The 23,243-nt window shown below is 51.2% G+C and overlaps 1 protein-coding gene across 1 annotated transcript in view; it reads left to right on the top strand.

Annotated features, from left to right (window-relative positions):
• Nucleotides 1-22,722, top strand: part of SHROOM3 (shroom family member 3) — a 297,082-nt gene extending 274,360 nt beyond the window's left edge. The window contains 5 exon segments of the mRNA XM_045997798.1: nucleotides 3,046-3,957; nucleotides 5,276-5,764; nucleotides 8,306-8,456; nucleotides 18,702-18,974; nucleotides 21,232-22,722. Of these exon segments, the coding sequence (XP_045853754.1) occupies nucleotides 3,046-3,957; nucleotides 5,276-5,764; nucleotides 8,306-8,456; nucleotides 18,702-18,974; nucleotides 21,232-21,600 (2,194 nt within the window). The 3' untranslated portion in view covers nucleotides 21,601-22,722.
• Nucleotides 22,723-23,243: the final 521 nt, after the last annotated feature.

Raw genomic sequence — 23,243 nt, 5'->3', positions numbered from 1 at the left:
AGGCTCTCGCCCTCCTCCCCCTTCCCCCCGTCACTCCTAATTTATAGCCAGGTAATAAATGTCTTCTCCCCCACCAAAAACAGTTGGTGGGACTGCAAAATGGTCCAGCTGCCTTGGAAAACAGTACGTAGTTTCCTCAAAAAAATTAAAAATAGATCTACCATATCCCCTCGCACTCCCACTTCTGAGTCTGTATCGGAAAGAGTTGAAAGCAATTGTCTTGAAACTTGAAGAGCTATTTTCACACCCATGTTCATAGCAACACTGTGTCTCAATAGAGTAAACATGGTACATACATAGAGTATTACTCTTTACATAGAGTAAAATGGGAATTCTGGCGCACACTACAACATGGATGAACCTTGGAGACATTATGCTAAGTGAAATACACCAGACACAAAAAGACAAATCAGATTCCACTTATATAAGGCATCACAAAGTAGTCAAATCCATAGAAACAGGAAGTAGAGGTGACCAGGGCTGGGAGGAATTGTTACTTAGTGGATATAGAGTTTCAGATTTACAAGAAGAGAAAGTTCTGGAGCTCTGTTGCACAACAGTGTGGATATTCTTAACACTACCGAACCGAACATTTAAGAATAGAGTAGTAGATTTTATGTGTTTATCACGTTTTTTTAAAAAGATTTTATTTATTTGTCAGATTGTCAGAGTGAGCACAGACAGACAGAGTGGCAGGCAAGAGGCAGAGGGAGAAGCAGGCTCCCTGCTGAGCAAGGAGCCTGATGTGGGACTCGATCCCAGGATGCTGGGATCATGACCTGAGCTGAAGGCAGCCACTTAACCAACTGAGCCACCCAGGCATCCTGTTTATCACATTTTTTAAAAAAGCTATGAAGAAAAAAAAATGAGACTAATTGCCTTCAAACTCCATTCTTGAATGTTAGTATTCCTAGATACCTATCAACAGCTGTCTGTCTCTCACACTCTAGTATAAAAGAGACTCCAGGACACCTGGGTGGCTCAGTCGATTAAGTATCTGCTTTCGGCTCAGGTCATGGTCCCAGGGTCCCAGTTCTGCAAGGGGCTCCTTGCTCAGTGGGAAGCCCACTTCTCCCTCTTTCTGCTGCTCTCCCTCGTTGTGCACTCTCTAAAAAATAAATAAGATCTTGAAAATATAATAAAAATAAAAGACACTCAAACAAAATCTCTTGCCCTAGCCTTTGTTCTTGAAAAAATACAATCACCAAGGAGAAGCATTCTCAACCAGACTAAGCATTTAACTCAAACATTAGCTTCAAAAATATACAATTTAAGTAGGGTTCCTAAAAACGAAGAAGATTAAATATAAACTAAGGATACATCAACATTTATTTGGGTTTTATTTTAAATAAAAGATAATAGGGATACCTCGGTGGCTCAGTGGGTTAAGCGGCTGCCTTTGGCTCAGGTCATGATCCCAGCGTCCTGGGATTGAGTCCCACCTCAGGTTCCTTGCTCGGCAGGGAGCCTGCTTCTCCCTCTGACTCTGTCTGCCTCTCTGCCTGCCTGTGCTCTGTCTCTGACAAATAAATAAATAAAATCCTAAATAAAATAAATAAAGGATAAATATCGCATGTAGGTTTTTAGTGATATGTCTCCTTTTAAAAAAGCGCATAATAAAATGAACGCGCCCAGGTTAGTCATTAAAACAGATTCCACTTATTCCGTGTCCTGTTAGAGGACATCGAGTGTAAAAATTGCTTATATCCTCGTCTGAACAGTTGGGCAGAGATATTGCTCGTTCAACAGACATTTACTGACACGGTGCTTTGTACCAGGTCCTGAGGATACCAAAATGAGTACGGGAGGAGAGCACCCAGCACGTCTCCTGCCTTTGGGTTTTCAGTTCACCCTTTTGGGAACCCACCAGGAAGGACAGAGCAGCCCATCTTAGAGAGTGAGAGGTTCTCGGTGAAGAAACCGCCTCTAAATGAAAAGGATATTTCAGGGGAAGGGCAGAGTCGCCTCTGAGACAGGCCCTTAACCATCTGCATTTATGATACAGAAACAACATCACGAGAAGAGCTAATTTGGTTCTTTGTAGCCTTTCCCTTCCATATGCTGCGTTATCCTGGCCTGGTGCGTGGGCGGGTTTATGGCAGGACCGTGCTGGGGCTCTGCCTGGGGACTGAGCCACAGCTCCCTGGGGACTCGGATCTGTAAAATGAAAAGTTCCATCTGCTCTCCAGATTCATGGGCATCCCAAGAGCTCCAAATGTGGAATTTTCAAACGAGGATGGGTTTGCTGGAGATTGATTTTATTAACTCTTGTGTGGCAGCAGGGAGTGCTGTGGATTTCTGTTTGTTTTCCCTTTAGAACGTCATAACGAAAGTATTAGAAATTGTTGGGTTTGTCCTCAGAGCCAAGGTGGAAGACAGTGTTTAAATCGCCATGTACCCTGTTTGCTCATTATTATCAATCTCTCTCTACAGAGATAATTGCTTATTAGCTCCTTCAGTGAGACTCTCCCCCTCTCTCTTACTTTCCATTCTAAAAAATGAAAACACTAGGGGACTAAAGGAAAATGGTAAATAAAACCTCCAAATTCGGCAGCCCACGCAGATGCTTTCCCAACAGACCTCTCCCATGGGGATCCCACTGGGAGAGACTAAGGCAGCACTCTTCTTCCCAAAGGAGTCCTAAAAAGGCCTGAAAAAATGGACCTGTTTCCTTTCATATCCTGAAGCCTGCCCTGCAGAGCCGCCGGATGCGGGATATGCATGCCGGGGTGGGCATGGGGAGCAGCGAGAGACCTAATAATGGGAAATGTGTTGTGGCCCCAAGTCGGCCGTTTGACATTTTCCTGTAGGGGTTTATGCCTGTCTGGCGTTTTTTTAAAAACTCCGTTCTTTGTACAAGCAGTCGGAGGGACAGTGTGCAGCTTCTCTGGGGTCCTTTTCCCTAAATGCTTTCCCATCTGTGTCATGAACTCTGGGTTCAGTATTTGCCCCCTTCTTCTGAGCCATAACCCCGGGTCTCTGTCCCGCTCTGTAACCCCGGGTCTGTGTCCTGCCCCGTAACCCCGGGTCTGTGTCCTTCTGCAGGTCGCTCGGTTGCTCCGAAAAAGGCGGTGAGGACACGCCCTTGCTCAGACACCATCCTAGCCCTCGCTGGGGTGGTCCGGGCTACAAAGCCATTGGCGGAGCCTCTGTTCCCAGCAAGTGTCCTGGACCCCTGGACCCGCAGAGGCAGGCTAGCGGAGCAACGCCTCGCCCTGGGCTGCTGCCCACAGCAGTGCCGGGGCATCCCGCAGACACCAGGGCCGCACCCCGGACCCCACTCGGCTCAGCTCTGCCGTCCCCTGCCCCCTGGAGCTCGCAGGCTGCGGCCGATCGGCCTGCTGGAAGGGACGGTCAGACGGGCCAACAGCCTCTGCCGCCCCACAGCCTGGCGGTGACCCACAGGAGCAACGGTCACAGCCTGGTGCAGCCTGCCAGCCCCCGAGGCCACGAGCCCAACAGCCCAGAGCCCGGAACCGAAGGGGCAACGAGGAGGCGGGTGTCGCAGCCTCCGTGGCCGGCCCCGCCGCGCGTGAAGTGCGCCCCCGCGGCCGGGGAGCCCTCCAGGGAGCACGGCCGCCCCGAGGCCTCTCCCCCACCGGAGCGCGCAAGCCCGCAGCGCTACAGGGCACAGCAGCCCCCTCCGAGCTCGGGCAGCGCCCCTGACCGCACGCCGCCCGGAACCCCGAGCGCCCCGGGGAGGATCTCCCTCCGGATATCGGAGTCCGCCCTGCGGGCCTCCCCACCGGCCCGGGAGGACGACGAGGACGACGTGTTCGTGAGGGACTCGGACCGCAGTGCCGCGTCCAGCCCCGCATTTGAGCTGCCCGCACCCCCGCCGCCTCCACGGAGCCAGGACCCCCCGGCGGACGGCCTGGACGACTTTCCCCCGCCTCCTCCCCAAGCTGTGTGCGCCCCGGCGCCGGGCAGCGAGGCTCCCAAGGGGCCCCGTCCCAGGTAAGCGGGGACACCGTGCAGGGCGAGCCCCCGCAGAGGCCCGAAAGGAAGGCTGCGCCTCTGGTAAGAGATGGTCACCCTGCAGCCTCCCCACAGCCCTCCCGCGGGCCACAGAAGCGGCCTGGTGTGGGGACCCTATAGACTCGAGGGATGAAACCGGCAGAACCGGGTCATTCGTTTACTGTGGCTGGTCGCTGCCTTAGGAGCCAGTTTCTAGCATGGGGAGCGACGGAACGAGAGTGCGATAAGTGAGCACCAAAGGCCCAAAGGCAGCGTTCATTTCTGAGGGCGTGATAAGTTCCAAAGGTGCGACATCTCTCTTCCCTGCTTGAGCTCCCAATCGGTTAAAGAGGCAGAGGAGGGGGACCCCGGCTGGCTCAGTGGGTTAAGCCTCTGCCTTCGGCTCAGGTCATGATCCCAGTGTCCTGGGATCGAGTCCCGCATCGGGCTCCTTGCTCGGCCGCGAGCCTGCTTCTCCCTCTGCCTCTGCCTGCCTCTCTGCCTGTGCTCTCTCTCTCTGACAAATAAATAAATTAAACAAAAAAAATCTTTAAAGAGGCAGAGGAGGAAGACGGAGAAAAGAGAAATGTCGCTTTCATTACTGACAGAGCCGATACCGGAAAATACGGCTTCTCTGTGGGTGTCCGTGGGCCTCCTGGCGTCGAGCCCTAAAACAGGTTCGCCTGCCCACCCTCAGGCCGTGCTGGAAACACGCGGGGTGTGTGTGACAGGGAGAGAGAATGGAGGACAGAGCGAGGCGCAGAATAGCCTAGAGGCAGCCTCACTCCAAAGAAAAAGCGGTTGGGCTACAGACAGGCTGTGCTCAGCTTTGTTGGAGTCGCTCCGTGTCCATTGGAGAGGACAAAGAGCGGAGCTAAAGGTCGGTTACGTTGGGGGAAAATCTTGCCCAGAGAATGGGTGCTATAGCTCCTCCGAAGCAATGCTCCCTGGGCCAGGCGATCTCCAGCCCCAGAAGAACACGTTGCCTCTGCGGCAACTCCCTGTAGACACCACGGGAGGGACGTAGCACCACAGCCCTCCGATCCCCGGGACCTTTCAGAAAGCTCTGGAAATCTCACCGCAACATCCACCCCAACTGAATTCCCACTAGGTCCCTCCCCCTTACAAAGTCGCAGCTTCCCTGTGACCAGCGCTGGGCTGGGGAGGATGCTCTTTAGGAACCTGCAGTTTGGGGGGTGATAACCTCAGAGCACGACTACCTTGTCCTTCCGTTCCTCACGTGAGAAGCAACAGCCCCGAGTCTTCCTGCCTCCTGCTGACCCCACTTTTACCTTCTCTGTTTTAACATCCCCGGCAGCTCCAGCAAATTCGCCGAGGTGACCGTTGCCAAGGGAGGGTCCGTTCCCGGTACAGTCCATTCGGCTGGCCGTCAGACCCCGGCTTCCGGCTCCCAAACTTCTGTCGAGGGTTCAGAGGCCAACGAGAGCAACCCCCCTTCCAGCGTGGGTGCTCTGCCCCAACCCGACGGGGCCCTTGGCCAGCAGCCCAGCCCCGGGCAGCCCCCTCCCATCAACAACCCCGTCTGTGGGACTCAAGGTTTAGAGAACAATGTCAGCTCCGGCTCTCAGAAGTCCTCCGAAGACATCCGAACAGAGGCTCTGGCCAAGGAAATCGTCCACCAAGACAAATCTCTAGCAGACATTTTGGATCCCGACTCCAGGCTGAAGACGACTATGGACCTAATGGCAGGTTTGTTTCCCCGAGACGGTAACTTGCGGAAAGAGAACAGCGCGAAGAGAAAGGCCGCGCAGAGAACGGTCACCTGCTCAGGAGATGAAAGCAAGAGGTAAGTCCCTGGGAATGCCTGCAGAGACAGACTTCGAAACTCCTCCCCCGGGGGCGGTGGTCAGTCTAGGACAACTTACGTGTTTTCCTGCCTCCAGAGGCTCTGACCCGAGAGTGACACTCCGTCGCCGCCTTAGCATGGCTCTGAGGAGTGGGACGTGGGACAGACCGACCTTACCAGGCACCTGCCCTACAACAAAAATAGTAGTAGTGCTGATAACTGCCATCGGTACCGTTAACTGTGCTCAGTTCTTCGTGTGAATCACTGTGTGGATGTTTCGTGTGAGCGTTATCTGATTCAGTCTTCAACAAGAACCTCCTGACGTGGCTCCCAGTTTTATCTCCCTTTTACGAGTGGGGAAACGGAAGCACAGAGAAATGAAGGCCGTGCCCCACCGAGGTCCTAGAACACGGGAGTGGCGGCCTCCGGATCCCAAAAGGGCACGATGACCGTGCCCGCTCGCTTAACGACTTTGCAGTGTCGCCGGCTCCGTGAACAAGCAACTGTCCGTTCTTGGTCGGGGTCACCTTAATAGAGAGTCCCACGGGGGTCTGTGCGAGGGCAGGGGAAGGGGTGAGCACGTCAGAGACCGCCTCCAGGCGGAGGCGGGCACAGACTGTGGGAAGGAGGAAGCTGGCACAAAAGGGCTCGTTCACTACGCTGACAGCCACACCGCGAGACTTAGCGTGGATGTTCGCTTCGTCCTGAAAATCCAGGAGGACCTGAACGTGGCCGCGCAGTGCCCGGAGCGCGTGATCGCCGCGACGCGATGCATCCCAGCACCCCGCCTCCGGGGTCTGCGTTGGTCATTCTTCTGAGTTCTCCTGGGTTATTGCACTGTTTCCTTGCATATTTGATTTCCTTCAAGGCCAACTTGGGAAAGGTTTAAAGTGGTTTTTGTTTTCTTTTTAATCTTCAGTGGAGGCTGTGCGGGTTGAGGGACCGGAACTCCGTAGTTAGTGGCGTCTAGACCAAATGAACACAGCGCTTCATCTAAATTTGGTCTGGCCTTTCAGAGATTTCCAACTGGTCCTAACTAACTTACTGACGGGAGTACTATGCTTTGACTTGGGGGAAGGGGAGGAAGAGTTACGGAGTCCTTACGGGCTCTTGGGTAGCTGGTTGGAGCCTCTCCTGGTCTGAGGCCCGAACTGTCCCTTCGTCCTTCCCACGCTTCAGACCTGGCAGAGACTGACGGAGGTGAAGTGACTTATCCCGGGTCATGGTTCAGCAGACGCTCCCTGAGTGCCTGCCACGTGCCAGCCAGTCCGCTGGGCTCCACGAGGGACCCAAGCACAAGGCTGTGCGGGTGTGCCGGTCCCTTAACGATGCGTGTCTGTAGCAGATCAACGTCAGGACCTGCCATCCGTTCTGTTCTCTGACCTCTGCTGTAGAAAGTCCAGAGTCCCTTACAGATACCTCCTCAGCTGAGCATTTCCTAGCATCATCTCGAGAGCTTGCGTTCTCAATGTGGAAGTGAACGGAAAAGTCACTACCTTGCAGCCCGGAGACCCGCGGGAGGAATTTCAAGAGGGTGGCCTGCGCCCTCTTCTGGTGGGAAGGAGCATTGTCCTGGTGTGTGCGACTCGGCCAACAGCCTTCGGGAGGGTTAGTTAGTTAAATGCTCGAGAAGCCGATTTGTTATGCAATGAGTATATTTGGGTGGAAAAGTGAAGACCTTTTCCAGTTTTTTCAATTAAGTGAATTAAATGTTGCTTAGAACATTTAACAAGAAACCATATTGCTTAGAAGAATAGTTCTAGCAAGCCAGAGACCAGTAAAAATGACTTTTTGGGGTGGGTCTTTATGCCACAGCAAAATGTTGGCCTAGATGTTAAGTCACCAGGTTGAAATGCGTCTCCAAGAGAACCGAACCCACTCCCGTGGCGTCATTTGCTCAGCTGGTAGACCTGACTTATACCCGGAGAGACAGCTTGGTTATAGTAAGACACAGAACGCTGACTCGCTATCCGGTTTCTCAATTCCTGGTTTGTTCTCCAAACTCTCGGCACCCCTGCTGTGTAACGAGGAGTCAACTTCACGTCCCGTCCGCACTGACCAGCAGGCTCTAGGTTTCCTGGGCTCATCCGGGATGGCGTGCTCACGTGAGAAGGGAAAATGCTGTGCATCCCGGCAACAATTATGGCAGGTGTCGGGAAGATTCCGTGACCGTGCAGTCTGAGATGCGCGCAGCACCTTGAAAATACCTCCACATTCACTGAGTCACAGCTGCCCCAAGGCCCCCTGTGAAACAGGGAGTCAGCATCGTTCTTACGCTTTTCACAAAAGGCTACACTCACCCAGAGGCATCTGGGAGATCGGCAGGCCTGACTCCCAGTCTCCCTGGTATTGCCTTTGGCGTTTTCCAGCCCAGGTCTGCCTGGACTCAAGAGCCCCACGCATGGTAATCACTCAGTAAATATTATTCATCTAATCTCTGGGAAGGGACTGAATAGAATTTTTCACACATTTCTGAAGAAGCAGCAGGTGGTGAGGCGAAGCTTCTGGAACGTGCTGTGTACTCTTGTTCTTACGATGCAGGGGTGAAGACAGGGAAGCGGTGGGCGTGCTGGTCAACTGCCCGGCCTACTACCGTGTGTCTGCCCCCAAGGCCGAGCTCCTGAACAAGATCAAGGACATGCCGGCGGACGTGAGCGAGGAGGGGGAGCAGGTGGACGTCAATGAAAAGAAGGTAAGGGACGGGGGCCTGTGTTCTGATCTCCCCCAAAAGATAGCCAAGGTCCTAGGAAGGTTCGTGGCCCCTGAGGGCAGGAGAGGAAGAAGGGCCTGTGGCATCAGCAGCCCTGCCCGCGCCATCGCCGGGCTCTCGACTTCATGGCATTTAGTGATTTCTCGCAGCTTTCCTGTCCTTCGCAGTTTCACAGACGACACAAGGGAGGGTCCCTTCCTAAAGGTTGCAGAGCTGAGACCGACCCAGGTGCCCTGACTCCTAATCCAACACAGAGACCCAGCACTCAGGGCTGCCCAGCCGGTGCCCACGGTCAGCGTCATTTTCCTTTCATATTTCATGGTCAGAAGGACCACGGAACCTGGAGAATGTGGAAACGTTAAGGGAAAAGACCGACTGTCAAAAGACGCTCGTGAGAAAAGGTGGCGTTAATCTTTGGGTCCCCCAGGGCTCTCTGCAGCGCCCGGTGAAGGGCTTGGAAGCCCTGCTGGGATTTAGCTGTCGGCAGTGAGCGCCCTGCAGAAGTTTAAAATGTAAAGCATTTTTAAATGACTGTGATGCCGCCTGTCTTCCCGCACCCCCCGTGCTCTAAGCCCGGCTGTGCCCGCAGGGGAGACCGTTCTCCCATTCCACTGTCCTTCCTGCAGCCCCAGGGGGGCCGCCTGCCTCTGCGTTCAGCCCTTCAGACCCGTCAGGCCTCGGTCCGAGAAAGGGCTCTTTGTTAAGCGCGTCTCTTGCTGCACTTGGAATGAGAGTGGCTCTCCGTGGTACCAAGTCCAGGAGCAGCTTTCTTGTGTGGTTCTGTTTCACTTACTCTCCGGGTCCCTAAGCTCTCCGGCTTCTGTGCGGATTGAGACCACAGGATACAGACCCTGCGAGCAGGGAGTCGTGGGGCAGGAGGGTTTAGGGATCTTAGAAGCAGCTCGCACTGCCCTCGCTCCTCGGGCTCCGCGGCTCCCAAACGCACGGCCGGCGCGCTGATGGGGCCACCCTAGTGCCGCGCTCTCCCAGCCCAAGGTTTTCCTGTGTAAACACCTGCTTCACGGCACACCTTCTGGCATGTCCCTTACTCCTGTGCCACCAAAGGCCCCCATTTAATGGGCCCTCCAGTCAGGGGAAAAACCCACCTGCTCTGGGTCTCTGTATTTATCCCAGAGAGGGGCTCTATAAACACCATTCCAGGTACTGGGGTGTCACGAGCCCCTTCACTGAATATCTGGCAGGTTTTGGGGGGGTTGCAGGTACACATATCCTATTTTACAGTAGCAGTGGGACAAATTACTCATTGCTTTAAAAAAAACGCATTTCTATCACTTTATTATCAGCCTCTCACTCTGATGATTATGTGGCAAAAGTATTTTTAAACCAAAAATATTAGAGCACAGAGGATTAAGACTCACAGGCGGTAACAGTAGTTACCATGTACTCAGCACTTCTCGTTAGGCGTCCGCCCTGTTTTTCATAGGGCCACATTCCCTCTATTTCCACAAAACTCCCTCATACCTGTATTGCCACATTTTACCCCCAAGTTGCCAGAATGAGTCAGAAGGAGTCAGGGCAAGAGGAGAAGTCAAGACAAAGGGCCTGGCCTAGAAAAGGACCTGGAAAAACGGAGGGAGGGCGTGTGTACCCCAGAAAGCTTTTGCCAGCAGTTTGGTATTTGGGGATGTGAAACAAAAAGCCTCCTGCCTCGCTTAGAAATGAGCAAAGTTAGAGGATCACACAGGAAGGTGATGGATCCCGGAAGATGAGGGAGGGAGGCTCCACGGGAGTCAGGAGGTCATGGAGTCACACGCGGGTCTGTGTGAAAGGGGAAGAGTCTGGGTCTTACTGTCGACAGAAGACCCTGGGAGAGGTTTTGAATGAGCTGCACGCTCATGCGTGTGTGGCGGGATTTTCACTGGTGTCATGTGCATTTTACATACCTGATCTGGAAACACAATATATGTGTTTTAAGTGATGTGGCAGGCATCATCGAGTTGAAAATGCAGTTCCCTTCCTGATGCACACACAACGAACAAGGGTGATCTGAAAAAACGGTGCTGGGTCAAGACTGTTCCGAGGTAGAGCACAGCCTTCCGCCACCTTTTCTAAGGAATAGTTTGTCCCCTGATATTTAAAGTTATTAATAACCCAAGCTCTATTTCTAGGCATGAAATTCACCAGGAGTCTGTGGAAACTAGAGTCCCAATTTAAAATTAATTCGTATTTTTAAAAATGTGAATTAGCCTTCGACCGCAATTCTATTTTAACGTATTTTTATGTATACATCATAGATGATGGATTATCACGTTCCAAGTAAATGTAAGCATTAAAGGATGAAACCCTTTCATTGTCTGAACGTAACTAAAGACGGTCTAATAACTAGAAGTTTAAATTATCTGCCTAATGTTGCCGTATCTCTTAGGCGACAATCTGCTTCAACAGATCCTGATTCTTTGTTCTGAAGGCCAGAAGCTTTGGCTTAGGGACTTAGTGGAATATTTCAAAAGGCAAAAAGAATCTGTTGTTCCTCAGAACTGGCTTTCCCCAAGAGATCATTGGTGACCCAGATGGCTCTCAGCTGCGCATTTCTGTTGCTCTTCTTCATTCCTCAAGTTCCAGATTTCTCTGTGGTCTTTCTTCCCTTCAGCCTGAAAGAATTCTTTCAGCATTTCTTTTAAAATAGGTCTGCTGGTGACAGTTTCTCTTAGCTTTTCTTCGTCTAGGAATGTCTTTATTCTGCTGCCATTCCTGGAGGATATTCTCACTGGATATGGGATTCCGAGTTGACTGTTCTTTTTCTTTTAGCAATTTAGCATTGTTGCTCCGCTTTCTTGCTCCCATGGTTTCTGATGAGAAATACACAGTCATTTAAGTATTGTTTCTCCTATAGGCCATGTGTTGTTTTTTCCTCTGGCTGCTTTAAATTTTTTTTTTTTCTGTATCTTTGGTCTTCAGGAGTTCGATTATGATCTGCATGGGCCTGATTTTCTTTGGTTTCTCCTATTTGGCATTTACTGACTTCTTGATTCTGTAAATTTATGTCTTTCACCAAATTCAGGAACTTTTCAGCCATCATCATGTCTTCAAATATTTTTCATGCACTAATCTTTTTTCTCCTTTTGGGACTCGAGTACCACAAATATTAGACTTTTTGATATTGCACCACGAGTCCCTGAAGCTCTGTTCAGATTGGATCATTTCTATAGGTCTGTCTTCATTCTGCCAGTGATTTTCTTAATTTCAAATTGGGTTTTAGATCCAAAATTTCCAGTTAGTTTTTTTGTTTTTAGATTTTATTTATTTGAGAAAGAGAGCAAGAATAAGTTGGTAGAGGGTCAGAGGGGGAATTGAGAGTGAGAATCAAAGCAGATTCTGTGCTGAGCAGAGCCTGACATGGGGCTCGATCTCACAACCCTGAGATCATGTTCTAAGCTGAAATCAAGAGTCGGATGCTTAACCGACTGAGCCACCCAGGCATCCCCCATTCAGCTGGGTTTTTTGTAGTGTCTGTTTCTTTGCCAACAACTTCTGTCCTCATTTCAAGGGTGTTTACTTTTACTTTGGAGGAAGGTTATAAAAGCTATTTTAAGGACTTTGTTAATCCCAACACTGGGGTTAGCACCCGTTAATGGTTTTCCCCTGGGAATTGCTCACAGTTTTACTGTTTGTGTGTTGTTTGTTTGTTTGCTTGCTTTTATTGGGCAATTTTGTATTCTGAACATTTGGGGCATTACATAGTGAGACCTTGAGTTCTGTTCAAATCCTCTACAGAATGTGGATTTTTTTGGTTTCTATTTTAGCAGGCAGACTCCCCAGCTTCAGACTGCAAGTTCTGCACCACGTTTGGGTGCAGGCTCCAATCTCTCTTCCGTTTTCAGAGCCTTTGCTGTGCTGTACAGGTCTGTCCCAAGCATGCACCATTCAGAGGTTAGCCTGGGACTCGGGTGGTTGCTTCTATCGTATAGTTCAGTTCTCACAGCCTTTTCTGTGCTGGTTCGGGTCTGTCCTACACCCATGCACCTTGAGTCTGAGCATAGGCACTGTCAGTTCGTACACAGAATTTGGGGACCTTCTTTCCGGCTCTCTCCTGTCTGGTATTTTCCCCACATTCCCTGGCTCCCCGCAGCTCCTTTGCCTGGGGCTCTGGCTGGAAAGATAAGTTCTTCTGATGACAGCCGCCAGTGCTGCTCTGCTCTTCTGCAGGACGGGGACCACCCTCCATAAAAGAAAGAAGAAACGGGGGATTCCCCTCACACTGTTCAGGCCAGGGCCTCGGAACAGAAAGGAGGTTTTCTTAGGGTTTTCGGTGCCTGCGCCATCACTGCGGCGTGCAGCTCAGGGAGTCTGCTCTGGGGACCCAGGGCTAGGAGAAGAAAAAAAGGATGGTCCAAACAGGATTTTCCCCGCATTCTGGAGCTCACAGAGGCCTCTTTTCTGGTCTTCTTGCTTTAAAGGCAGGGCTTTTCTCAGAGTTCTGCTGCCGCACCCTGTGTGCGAGTCGGCCCTGGTCAGAGCAACAGCATAAGGGGGGGCAGGAGACTAGCTCCGGTTCTGGGCTGTACTTCACATTGGCTCCCTGCCCCGGCACACTGCTACACTTAGCTTGACAGAGCCCCCTTCAGAGCGCAGGGGCTTAGTTGTACCACGCGGGGAGGGAGGCTGTGGTGGGCGTACCTTGATCTTGGCCAAGGTCAGGCGTTTCTCGCTCTTCCCCCTCCCCAGGATGTACCAGGAGGGCGACAGCTGGGCCAGACTGGCAGTTTAGAACTGTCCCTGGCAGCTGTGGAGGAGGACGGGAGGAGGAGGAGGCGGTTGGGAGGCCATTTCGGGGACGTGATGCTACCCGCGTAACCGGGATCGGGGAGAAACAGACGGAGGCGCGGGAGCAAAGTGGACAGAACCGGGGACAGATGAACACGGCGCGTGGTAGAGAGAAGAGGGTCGAGGCTGCCTCTCGAGTGCCTGGCCTGGAGCTGACCTAACGGAAACAGGGAGCACAGGGAGGTCCTTCAAGGAGGGAGGGTGATGGGCTTAGTTGAATTTAGAGAAACTCAGTATTGTTTCTTCTGAGTCAGGGATGCCTGACACCCAGAACCGAGAGACCATGCTAAGCAAGCAGGACAGCGTCCTGCCGACAGGCCCCGCTGAGAGGGAAGGAACGAGAAGGAGCCACTCTTGACAGAGACTGCGCCAGAGAACCTCAAACGGCAGTCGAGTCCCCAAGATCTTTCTGTTGTGCTCGGGTCACCCAGCGGGGAGTGGAGGTTTGATCCCAGCTCAGTCACTGGGACAAAAATCACCCCTGACTTTTCTCCCTGGGATGAAATTCAGCCGAGAAAACAACCGTGTGCTCCTGCCCGGATCCTCCCATTTAAAACCAAACAAACAAAGAAACAACCACAAAGCCGACGGGTGAATATCTTGGTCTTTATCATTTTTACTAGCAGGAGCCTGAGCTCCTCTCTGCCCCTGAACTCTGGCCACGCGGCCGGGAGTCGGAGTTACTCTTACTAGACATGAGGACGGTCCGCAGACCGGTCCACAGAGGCCAGCTGCGTTAGTAGTGACCTGACCGGCCACACTATCAGCACCAGTCCTTGCGCAGGAGGCAAAGGGGGTTGCCACGGAGGGGAGAAGTGGAGCCCCACAGGCGTCGTGCTGCCGTGGGCGGCCTGTGCCGTTCACACTGTTCCCGAATCAATGATAGGACAAGAAGTAATCATAACGTGAAAGTGGGTAACTTTCATACGTCCCAGAACGCTTGCGCAGGCTTTATTGTGTTTGAGCTTCCTGACTTTTCCAGAAACTATTTTAAGGCAGTGATGAAAAGCCTGACCCCTGGAGCCAGACCGCCTGACTCCGGCAAGTTCAGTAACCTCTGTGCACCCGACTTTCCTCATTGGGAGGACCAGGATGAGGAGGCTGCCTCTCTCATCGGGTCGCTGTGAGTTCTCAAACAGTGGAACACCTGAATGGTGCCTGGCTCCGAGAAGAAGCTTAACATGCCAACAGTATTAGCTCTGGGCAGGTGTCGTTGTCCCCGGGCTCTGAGTGAGAAAGCAGAGGCGCCGAGGCTCGGGCGGCTCACCCGCTGGTGCGTTTTCCATCAGAGCCTCCGCTCCTGACGCCTGCAGCAGGGAAGGGGCGGGGAAGCGGCCCGCAGGGTTGCTGCAGGCAGATGGTGAGGTGGGAGACGACGGTGTGTTAAGAGCAGGAGCCCTCATCAGTAGCATCTGACAGGGGGACCTACCGGTTTACACCCGTTGAGGAGGTACGGGAATAAATGTCCCTGATGATTTTGCAGATTAAGTAGCTCCTGGGAGACGAGTATGTTGCTAACACAAACCGCTCCAGAAAGACCTCTGTTGTCTCTCCCACCGCGAATTCTGCAGATAGAACTTGCTAGAGGTTTTTGGGGTTTTTTTTTTTTGGAGAGGGCTGCCTGGCAGAGAAACGGTGGTTGAGTACAGCCAACGTTCCCTCGTTGCCTTCAGTCACTCACATCCCTTTTAACTGCATTTTTGAAAGCCAAAATTCCAAAATTTAAAGGCTAATTAGAAAAAGAAATAAAATGCCATCCAAATAGGCACCGTTTGGGCCAGGCGTGACTGATGTGACTGCTCAGTAACTGCACCCCGGCCTGGCCGCACATGCGAATACGTCGCATTACAGCCCAGCGAAGAGCCTTCGGAGATCACAGTGCCAGGAAGGGGGAACTGGTTCGTCCCGCAGGATCCTCCCTGCCTCGTTCCCAGACACTCGCATCATGTTCCAGTGCCCCTTACACCACCCAGCCCCCCCCCACACACACACATCAGCTCCGGTAAGGGTCTTGCGGCTCTGCCCAGCTCTGGTGTCTTTGAGAACCAAAACAAGGTGTGGCACAGAGGACAGACAGAGGATTAGGTGGCTGAGCCTGACCCCTGGCTGCTCTTAGCTGTGTCGCATTCTTGGGGGGCGAGCCCCAGGCCACACTTGCTTGATAAGCCCTTTCCGCGCTGCGTCGGAGCCCGAGAGCACTGGCCAGCCGAGTCCGGCAGAAACCCAGCCCAACACGCGAGGGCAGACTTCTCCTAACTGGTCTCTGCCCCTTCAGAGATTCAAAATGAGCACGCCTGTCCCTAAAATTCCAGCTTCTGGGGCCACTATGAGGATTTTTAACGATACCAATTACAATTATTAACAGAAGTGCTTTGAGCTCCAGAACCAATGACACAATATTGGTTTCCAAAGATGTCCTAGTTCTAGGAATGAAAAAACATGAGGCCATTATCCACTTTCCTTTCTACTAGTTTTTTAAAAGACTTTCTTAGAAACTGCTCCAGACGTGAGGTTGACATGGACCCCACAACGTGTAAACAATCAGAGGCCTTTTCGTGACGCTGGGGTACAGCCGTGTTGCTGCGCAGTAACATGCCTCCTGGGGTTTGGGGTAACGGGTTTTCTGTGAGAAGGTGCCATCCCGTGACACCGAGGGGTGAGCCGGGAAATGCAGCCTGTAAGTCGGGCCTGACTTCGTGCACAGGTCAGCCTCTCGCGCGACTGTCCGAATGGCAGCAGTAATGACCTTTGACTTCTCTTAACCGTCCAGCAGGAATGTGGGAAGAGGTAACCACGGGCAGTGTTTATTTTCCCTCCTGATTTCTTTCTTTCTTTTTTTTTTTTTAAAGATTTTATTTATTTATTTGACAGACAGAGATCACAAGTAGGCAGAGAGGCAGGCAGAGAGAGAGGAGGAAGCAGGCTCTCTGCTCAGCAGGGAGCCTGATGCGGGACTCGATCCCAGGACCGTGATATCATCACCTGAGCCTCAGGCAGTGGCTTAACCCACTGCGCCAGCCAGGCGCCCATCCATCCTGCTTTCTATCCGCGTCTCCTTGCTCTTCTCCTCCTAGGAACGGCCTCACCGTGTGGGACCAGCACACTCTGCTGGGTGTTCTGCCCAAGCTCCTTAGCTGGCCGTGCAGCAGGCAAATACCAGAGCTGCCAGTCAGCATTGGTAGGGGGTTTTTTGGGAAAGTAAGTTTTCCAGGAGAACATAAGGAAAATGAAACAATATTCTCTCCCACCTGCACTTTTCTGGGTTCAGACTCCTCCACTGGGGAGTAATATAGACTGCACAGCTTTTTCCATGACTAAAATTATCCTTGATTGACTTTGTCTTAACCAAACAGGAAAGCTGGAGATGATAAGCTATGAGGAGTTAGGGCAGCAGATGGGGGATATTTTAGTCACCCTTTAGCCTTTGGGATTTGGCAAGTCGAGAAGACAAGTTGTCACCATGCAAGCCAGAATTTGGACATTTCAAGGACATTATGAACCTTACTTAGACCGGAAGATTGGAGTGTCCCAATGGCCCAGCTTCAAGATGGGTGCATCATGGAGAAATAAATATTTCGCCCTTTTCATTGTGATTATTGCATTTTCTGGTGATGGGGTGATGTTATAGAAATAGTACAGAAAGTCCTCAGGACCCTTCAGTTCTATTAGTCAAAATTTTTTCTTTTTCTTTCTTTTCCTTCCTCTAAAAATGAAGATTTACTCTAACCTCAAAAACCTGTGATTATTTTTTACCAAGTTTCCAACTGATGCCACATGGCTTGGTTTTATATAAATGCATAAAAAATTTTTTTTGAGCTAGAACCATTTTAGTGGTTAAAGAAATAGGTTTTTTTTTTTTTTAAGATTTTATTTATTTGTCAGAGAGACATCACAAGTAGGCAGAGAGGCAGGCAGAGAGAGAGAGAGAGGAGGAAGCAGGCTCCCTGCTGAGCAAGGAGCCCGATGCAGGACTCAATCTCAGGACCTGGGATCATGACCTGAGCCGAAGGCAGAGGCTTAACCAACTGAGCCACCCAGGCATCACTAAAGAAATAGGTTTTAACCAAAAAAAAGATTATGTTCTTTCTCCATCTGGCTACCTTAGGCTAAGAGAAAAACAAAAGCCTAATTTAAAAAATCACAAAGTTTAATTTTTCTTGTAGCAATAGTAGACATTTAATAGAATTGTAGTCAAACATGGGGCTCCTGGGGGGCTCAATGGGTTAAGCCTCTGCCTTTGGCTCAGGTCATGATCTCAGGGTCCTGGGATCGAGCCCCACATCGGGCTCTCTGCTCAGCGGGGAGCCTTCTTCCCCCTCTCTCTGCCTGCCTCTCTGCCTGCTTGTGATCTCTCTCTGTCAAATAAATAAAATCTTAAAAAAAAAAAATGTCATCAAACTTGAAACCACTAAGACCTGTACTTCATTCCTTCAGTTAAAGATATCGGATATTTGCTGAATTGTTCTGCACGTATAGAAATTTGCAATAAAGATGGCAAATTATACAGCTCAGGCTACTGAAGACAGTGCAGTGGAAAGATCATGGGGCTGACTTCTGATAAAGGTCCTGGTGAATATTTACAAGGGCAGACGTACAAGGTCGCTGCTAAAAGCAGGCTGACTTGAGGTCAGGGAAGCCCCTTGGTGGTACGTGCATCTCGGCCCATCCCCTCACCTAAGTGTGTTTCTTCTGCTTGCACTTGTGGGTAAAATAGTACCTCCGCACCACTGTTGGGGCGACTGAGGGAGATGATCCACGTGGGGTTCCTGGCACACAGTAACTGCTCTCGTCGGTGGTAACTAGCATTAATAGTCCGCTCAGCTCTCTGACCTGGGGCAAGTCCCTTAATTCCTTCAACTCTTGGCTTCTCTACCTGTAAAACAAGAAATACTTAGCCTATTTGCCTACGGTATTGTTGTCAGGATCGAAGGAGAGCATGTCTTTTTTTGTTTTTTTAAGATTTTATTTATTTGACAGACAGAGGTCACAAGTAGGCAGAGAGGCAGGCAGAGAGGGAGAGGAGGAAGCAGGCTCCCTGCTGAGCAGAGAGGCTGATTCGGGGCTCAATCCCAGGACCCTGGGACCATGACCTGAGCCGAAGGCAGAGGTTTTAACCCACTGAGCCACCCAGGCGCCCCGAAAGAGAGCACATCTTGAAAAGCCTGAGTTAACAAGCCCACTGGGAAGGCAGTGCCGTATGTGGTATGACGACTGGGACACGTTACGAGGTGACTGTAGTCAAGGGAAAAGATTCAGAGAAAGGCAGTTGCAGACATCCCGGGAAAGGAAAGAATATTGTGGCCTAACGTTGGGGCAGTCCCTACAGATTAGGGGACCTTCAGCTGAGCCCTGCAGACAGGATGTGGAAGGGGGAGCACAATCCTCCCTGCACGGACAGCGCCACTGACCAACCTCCGCGGTGTGTCCCCTCTGTCATCACAGGCCGAGCTCATTGGAAGCCTCACCCACAAGCTTGAGACCCTCCGGGAAGCCAAAGGCAGTCTGCTGATGGACATCAAGCTCAACAATGCCTTGGGAGAAGAGGTGGAGGCTTTGATCCGGGAGCTCTGCAAGCCCAACGAGTTTGACAAGTACAAGATGTTCATCGGGGACTTGGACAAGGTGGTCAACCTGCTGCTGTCCCTCTCGGGGCGCCTGGCCCGCGTGGAGAACGTCCTGAGCGGCCTCGGGGAGGATGCCAGCCGCGAGGAGAGGGTAGGTGGCGCGGGGCTTCAGAGCAGCCCGTTGTTTCCTCGGAAGCCGTGCACACAGACGGGTGCCGTCAAGCAGACCCCTTCCCTGGAGAAGATCACAGTCTCGGGGGCGGGAGAGCCCGAGTAGAGCTTACCAGGAAGCACGGAAGGAGGCGTCTTGCACGCTGAAAGGGAAGGCTGACCCTTGGGGCTCAGGGAATGCTTAGGAAAGCAAAAGCACAGGGTCAGGGTTTCTCTCCTTTCTAACCCAGGAAAAGGAAGAGATGACAGCATGGTGGGGGTTGATATTAGAGAAAGGGGTGGGGGACAGAGAACCACTGGGACACAGGAGAGGGCGCGGGAACAAGGGCTCCGGGTCCAGGGAACCAGCCAGTGTTTTGCGGGGCTGCAGGCCCTCGGTGAAGGTGCACCCAGGTGTCCCCACCGCGCCCCCTGCTGGAGGGAGCGGGCAGGTGTAAGAGTGGCGGCGAACCGGGTGAGGTCCACGGCTGCGTCTTTGTCCAGCGCCGCGGGCTTACACTGTTTTCTTCACTAGGTTGAACTTAATTCCTTAGCTACAGAGCATTCCTCACCTACTCAACTTTTTAAAAAAAAATCTTATATATACATTTGAGAGAGAGAGAGCACAGCAAGGAGAGGGGCAGAGGCAGGAGAGAAGCAGGCTCCCTGCTGAGCTGGGAGCTTGACACGGGTCTCGGTCCCAGGACCCTGAGATCATGACCTGAGCTGAAGGCAGACACTTCACCGACTGAAGACACCCAGGCGCCCCCACCTGCTCACCCCATTGCTTTACTGCAAATGCTGGGTGTCTAACATATGCCCCTGGGCTCATGGGATGCGACTGGGAACAAGGCAGACAGATCCCTGCCCCCAGGGAACTCACCAAGAGAAGTGAGACTGTCAACAGGGCTGTGACTACTGTACCTAAATATTTACACCAGAAGTTGATAAGCGCCCCAGCCATCAGGACGCTTCTTTGCTTTCTGGCTCCTTCTCCTGTCTACAGCTCTCTCGTTCAGTGCCACCACGGACTTCCCATTTATTTCTCCTACGCATCACATGAAAAGGAATGGGTCTTTTTTCCAAACAGAAAAAGTCTAGGGCGCCTGGGTGGCTCAGTGGGTTAAAGCCTTTGCCTTCGGCTCAGGTCATGATCCCAGGGTCCTGGGATCGAGCCCCGCATCGGGCTCTCTGCTCAGCAGAAAGTCTGCTTCCTCTCTCTCTCTGCCTGCCTCTCTGCTTACTTGTGATCTCTGTTTGTCAAATAAATGAACAAAATCTTTAAAAAAAAAAAAAGCCATGTTAAAGATGATTATAAAGTAAATCAGCCCTAAAGATAACATGCTGCCTTCCCCCTGGGTTTATATAAGAAATGCTCAGAATATGAAATCATTGTTAAATAGAACTCCTCTCATGTTTGATTCAAGAGGCCTGAAAACTAGAAACAGATTTCTTTAGGTATGGGAAATAGGACATTCCCAGTGTTATTTGTGGCTCAGGGCAGAGGTTCTCGATCTCCAGCTGCAGAAGAATCCGTCACCCGGGAGGCTGAAACAGCTTGCTGGGTCCCAACCTTTAGATGCAGAAGGTGGAGCAGGGCCTGAAAATGTGCATTTCTAACAGATTCTCCGGAGATGCTGCTGCCGGTGTCTACACCTCGCGAACCGCTATAGACGCAAATACTTGTAAATACTCAAGATGGCTTGAAGATTGGTCCTTTTTTAACCCCCTTCAGTTTTTTATCATGGTAAACTACACATAACCTAAAATGTGCCGCCTTAGGCATTCTGAAGTGTTAGTTCAGCAGTATTAGGTATATTCACGTTGCTGTGCAACTGAGCTCTAGAACCGTTCTTGCAAAACTGACGCTTTGCGTCCATGAAACAGCTCCATTCACCCCTGCCCCGGCTGTCAACCAGAATCCTGCTTTGTATCTCTGTGCTTGTGCCCACTCATCCGGGTACCTGTAACCCCTAAGTATTCGTGTCAGTGGAGTCACTGACTGTCCTTTTAAATCTAGAAGCCCCAAGTCAAGCTTTTACCCCGGCCAGTTTATTGTCCGCTGTCCTAAAGCTGCTGTATGACCGGGCAAGTTGAGATCAGTATACATGCAACAGAAGGTATTAAACTGATTTTCAAAGTCTCCTGACTCTAGAGCGGCAACTGGCATGGAAACACAGTCCCGGGAAAGGTGTCTCTACAGACAGCTTCCCTCCCCCACCTCGCCCTCTGCTGACCTGTTTGCTTCCCCCTGGCAGAGCTCTCTGAGTGAGAAGAGGAAGGTCCTGGCGGGCCAGCACGAGGATGCCCGGGAGCTCAAGGAGAATCTGGACCGAAGGGAACGAGTGGTGTTGGACATCCTGGCCAACTACCTCTCCGAGGAGCAACTCCAGGACTACCAGCATTTCGTGAAAATGAAGTCGACGCTCCTCATCGAGCAGCGCAAGCTGGACGACAAGATCAAGCTGGGCCAGGAGCAAGTCAAGTGTCTGCTGGAGAGTCTCCCCTCGGATTTCATCCCCAAGGCGGGGGCCTTGGCTCTGCCCCCAGACCTCGAGAGCGAGACAGCTCCTGCGGGGGCCTATGCTGTGAGTGGCCTTTTCCCGGCGTTAACCTCTCCGCTTTAACCTCACCGAAAAGACCCAACCAAAAGATCACCCTTTCTCTCAACACTATTTAATCGGAAAACTGTCTTAGTACAAACCACTGTTTAAATTGTATGGGTCATTGGGGTTTTTCTGGATAAAAGGAAAAAAATTCTATCCAGGAAAAAGCCTGTCTTTCCTTCTCGCCCTCCAGGACTGATCTGAGAGCTCGAATGCTGCTGGGAACTTCCCCCTTTCTAGTCTCACTTTCTAGTAGAAGGAAAATCAATGAAACTGTGAGAACTGATTGGAGGGCGTCTGATTGTTTAGTTCTTCACAGGCGGAGGCAACACAGATGAGTGTGTGTAACGCTCAGGAATGTATCCACAGTGGCCTTCCTTGCTTGTGGGCGGTGTGTCCTGACAACAGGTACAAGTACTCACGTGTATCATGAAGGGTCTGCAACATAAAGCCTTAAACACACACACACGAGAAAACTGTAAAACCTTGAACATTGTTATTTATATTTTTTAAAATGAAAAAGATCATTATGTTTGTGTGCTAACCACTTACCTGATTCTGTTTTGTGGTGGGTGTAGACAATTGTGTTTGAGCTTTGTATTTTGTGAAAACCTTAATGAAATGAAGAATTCCAAAGATAGTCACATTGAGCGTGGAGACTTCCGTGTTTTATTTCAACCCTTGGCTTGTCAGTCTGTATGAGCAGAGCTTCTGCGCGCGTGTTAAAATTTGTAATGGGGAATCCCTATTTCTACTGCTGCCGGTCATCACCACTTTCCTTCCAGAACCAACGGGAACACTACACCTTGCCCAGGACGAAGGTTTTGTGAAACACGGCTATCACATCATTTCCTAGCGTTTCATGGTGTTATCACCGTGGTGGGGAGATAAAGCTCCACGTTACTAACGAGGACAGTAGCTGTCCAACCTGTACACGAGGAAAGTCAGAAACAAAACCAATTCAAAAGTAAACTCATGCTGTCCTTCTGCATGGGATTTGGGCTAAATGTAACCTATTTTAAGAGCTAAACTATGAGGCTATTTTAATGATGCTTTTTTTAAAAATATTTTATTCATTTATTTGAGAGAGAGAGAGAACACAAGCAGAGGAAGGGTCAGAGTGAGAAGCAGACGCCCCGCTGAGCAGGGAGCCAGATGCGGAACTGGATTCTGGGACTCCAGGATCCTGACCTGAGCCAAAGGCAGACACTTAACTGACTGAGCCACCCACGTGCTCCCCCCACAACCCCCTGTTTTTTCTTAAGACTTTGTTTTAATGATGCTTTTTAAAAAGTGTTTCTGGGCGCCTGGGTGGCTCAGTGGGTTAAGCCTCTGCCTTCGGCTCAGGTCATGATCTCAGGGTCCTGGGATCGAGCCCTGCATCGGGCTCTCTGCTCAGGGGGGAGCCTGCTTCCTCCTCTCTCTCTGCCTGCCTCTCTGTCTACTTGTGCTTTCTCTGTGTGTGTGCCAAATACATAATAAAAGCTTAAAAAAAAAAAAGTTTTCCTAAATTGTCAAGCCTATCAACCACCGTTAAAACAGCCTTAGTATCTGAAGACTGATCCTGCACCATCGACCTGACATTTGTGCAGTGCATCTAAGACTACAATTTTGCTTCCCAATAATGACTTTTTGGAGGGTACTCTAGGGCCCAAGTTGTAAGT

Source organism: Meles meles, chromosome 2, assembly GCF_922984935.1.
Source record: "Meles meles chromosome 2, mMelMel3.1 paternal haplotype, whole genome shotgun sequence".
Taxonomy (NCBI): domain Eukaryota; kingdom Metazoa; phylum Chordata; class Mammalia; order Carnivora; family Mustelidae; genus Meles; species Meles meles.
Note: the sequence above shows the minus strand (reverse complement) of the source record. Positions and strands in the feature narration are given on the sequence as shown.